Source organism: Trichosurus vulpecula, chromosome 2 (assembly GCF_011100635.1).
Source record: "Trichosurus vulpecula isolate mTriVul1 chromosome 2, mTriVul1.pri, whole genome shotgun sequence".
Classification (NCBI taxonomy): Eukaryota; Metazoa; Chordata; class Mammalia; order Diprotodontia; family Phalangeridae; genus Trichosurus; species Trichosurus vulpecula.
Genome location: NC_050574.1, coordinates 107,957,517 through 107,961,026, shown reverse-complemented (window position 1 = coordinate 107,961,026; position 3,510 = coordinate 107,957,517). Strand labels below are relative to the sequence as shown.

At 40.5% G+C, this 3,510-nt stretch overlaps 1 protein-coding gene across 1 annotated transcript; it reads right to left on the bottom strand.

Annotated features, from left to right (window-relative positions):
- Window positions 1–820: 820 nt before the first annotated feature.
- CCDC89 (coiled-coil domain containing 89) lies at window positions 821–3,025 on the bottom strand. Its single transcript, XM_036746212.1, has one exon. The coding sequence runs from the start codon at window positions 2,950–2,952 to the stop codon at window positions 1,834–1,836; it is 1,119 nt and encodes a 372-aa protein (XP_036602107.1). The 5' UTR covers window positions 2,953–3,025; the 3' UTR covers window positions 821–1,833.
- Between the last annotated feature and the right edge of the window lie 485 nt (window positions 3,026–3,510).

The following is a 3,510-nucleotide window of genomic DNA, read 5'->3' as shown; positions in this document are numbered from 1 at the left end:
GATTTGGTCTGTTAATATTGTCTATGTTTGTAATCTGTTTGTATTTGCTCTGAAGTTCAGGGTGCTGGCTTTTCCTCCTGAACTAAGTGAGTTTATATACATGTGTATATATATATATATATATATATATATATATATATATATATATATATATATATATATATATGTGTGTGTGTGTGTGTGTGTGTGTGTGTATGTTTGATTAAAGTAAGATTGTTAACCCCTTACAGTTTCTTTCCTTAGTAAAGCAGATCAAAAGAACCTGTGCAGGCAGCTCTTGTTGCTGGTCTTGTTGGGTCTTACACCCCACAACAGCTGCTAGTCAAATTGTTATTACACATTATTTTGCTATAAAGTAAAAAGATAAGACAGGATATCCCAGAAGTCTTAATGCAGTTTCAAGCTCTAATAACTGCACTAAGACTTCTGGGACATTCTATATAGAAATAGACCCTCATGTGAACTGGTTATTGACAGACTATTTTCCTGAATCCCTCTGGAAAATAAGTTTGGGAAATATGGTTAAAAATAAAGTATATAAACTTGTATTCCCTGGAACTTCTGGATATTTATTTATTAAGCTATTATTAAACAATGCTATCATAAAACATGGAATAGTTGATAATCCTTGGTGCTATAGAAAGTTGATACTGATAAGCCAACCTTATAAGGTGTGGGTGGGGTAGGGAGTTAGAAAATTACTACAAAATAAGGGGGCATTAATTATAATGCCTTGAAACGCCATATTTATCTGATTACATGGATATAGGGAAACATACTTGTAAATACTACTTTAAAGACACTTAGGAGATTTCCAAGATGTATGCAGCAGTATTTTTTATTTATAGCTCTGTGGTTGTCCAGATGTCCCCAAAACATAGTACCCCAAATACAAAAGTATATATTTTGTTTTGATTTTTAAAAACTAAACATTTCAATGGAAGAAATACAAGTATACTAATAGAAAAGAAAAAGCCTAATGTATAATATGCACAGTATATTCAACAGTAACAAAACTTACAATCTCACAAAAGAAATCTGCCGTGACACAACCAGAATAAACAAATTTGTATTCCCTGTTACTTCGATTATTAAGTTACTCTTCTCCCTTTAGCATATTACATTGACAATATTAAATCAATTTGCAGCTTTTTGCACTATTTTCCATTTGAATACTCTATTAAAGAAAAAAAACAACTAAGAACTAAGTTATAAACTGAGAAATAAACCCATTTTACTTAAGTGAACTACACTTTTTGTAGAGATTAACTGTGGTGAGGTCTGCCTACTCTGGGAAAAACTTAACAGTATTTGCTCTCTCCCACAGGCATTAGTAATATAGCATCACTTTGCAGTTGCACTTGTAATATGATCTAAGGAAGATAGACTGGACATACAGCCATCAAAACCTTCCTAGGTACATATTAAAGGCATAAATCTCCATTTTTGAAACAGAAAATGTCATTGCATATGAAGAATAATTTTACTTCCCTAGAGACTATAACCAGGTGAAAGTCCCACCTGCTGCGGACATCTCAAAGGCTGAAAATGAATTTCCAGGAACCTGTAAAGAACCTGACAAAAATCAGGGGGAGCGAAGAAGCTCTGAAGAGAATTGAATTTCCAAGGCAAACAAATGACATCTGACAAAACTGTGTATTCTAGACAGTGGAACCAAAAATTGAATGATGGAATAACAAGAGTAGTGACAATAAAGTGGGTCTCAAGACTGTTCTTTGTGTAATAGAAATATAATAAATGGAAGGCTGGTTACTGTTCCAGTAAAGAAGAAAACACATATTTTGGTTGAGGCCAGCAGAAGCAAGGCCTGCCTTATGGAAAGAGGTGTCGGAGTTTGGCGTTGAGTTCCCTCTCCTTGGTTAAAAGATCCAGACTATGCTTTTTGAAGGCTTCAGACTGCAACCAAAGTTCATCATAGGCCTTCTGGATTCCCTCCACCTTCCGGCTCAGTTCTTGAACTCTCAGGCTGCTATTCACGGTGGCGGCTTCTTGCTCAAAACGATCCAAGGCATTCTTCCGGGCTGTCTCTGCCATCTCCAGCTTCTCCTCAAGCTGCTGGATCTCCAGCTGTTTGTTCTGAAGCACTCTGCCCCTCTCCATGGAGAGTTGCAACAGCTCCTCTTTCTCCTTGGTCACTTTTTCCAGACGGCTGCTCAGCTCGGAGCTCAAGCCCTTCTGCTTCTCCTCAGCCTTAGCCATCTTGGCCAAGGCTTTCCGGTGCATCTCCTCCAGAGTGTGGAGCTGGTTTTGGAGCAAGCTGGTTTCCTTAATGTGGGAGCTGGCTTGATGGCGCTGTAGGTCCATCAACTCCTTCTCTCGGGCTTTAGCTCGGCTGGTGTCTTCAGCACATTTCCCCTTCAGGGCCTCTAGCTCTTTGGACAACTTTTCTCCCTGGGCTGTGAGTTGACACACTTTGGCCTCCTGGTCCTTCAGGGCTTGGCTGAAATGTTCTCTGTTCTCCCTCCTCAAAATTTCATTCTCTTCTCTCAGTTTTATATTCTGCCTCTTGTGCTCATCCTTGAAGCGGATCATCTCCTCATGGTTGGCAGCCAGGTCCATGAAGCGGGCCTCCAGCTTCAGCGTGCGCTGGGTCTGGGCCTCCAGACGCTCGGCGTCATTCATCCTTTTCTCCTCCAGCTCCGTGTTGAGCTGCTCCAGGACTCGACAGCGTTCTAGCGTCTCATCAGCCCTTCGCTTCAGGATGCAGATGAGCTGAGACTGTTCCTGGAGGCGGGAGCGTAACATGGCTTTTTCATTTTTTTCCTCACTGGACAGACCACGGAGGTTCTCCAAGGCTTCTTTCAAACCTTCTAGTTCTTTGCACTCCGTATCATCGTCATCATCCAGATCTTTTAATGTGTTTTCTACCCCTGGGACTTTGGAGGATGAGGTAGAAGAACTCATCCTGCGAGTTTTCTCTTTCTGAGGCATAGGAGCGCGATTTCCCTAAAACTGTGCTCAGCTCAGTCTCTCTCTAGTTGCAATTTCAAAGGCTGTTTAGTGTTGCTATGGAGGCTCCTGGACTTTCAAACTGTTTTTATTATTCCATGGGGAGCTCTATGATTGGTTGAAAAGCTCAGAATGCTGTGATGTAATGAAGGCAGGGCTGAGACAATGCAAAGACAACTGTGGTCAGTTGGTCCTTGGCTTTTCACCTGGTCCCAGCTCTCAGCCTACAGGACAAAGCTTGACCCAACATTTACTCATTAACTCAATTACCAGCCAACTGCAATGGAAAGAAAGCTGACAGCCTAGTTTCTAATCGGGAATAAACAAAGCAAACTGCATGTAATAAATCTCCTGCCCTTTCCTCCTTCCTTTCTTACAATGAGAATGGGAAAACGTATCAAGTTCCTTAATATTTTGTTATGTATAACTACTAAGCAATAACTGAGCTCTGAGCCACGATTATGACTTTAAAACTATCCTACAGACGCATGCACACAGTGCTTAAGATACTTTTCATGTTTGAACATTCATAGATGGAGG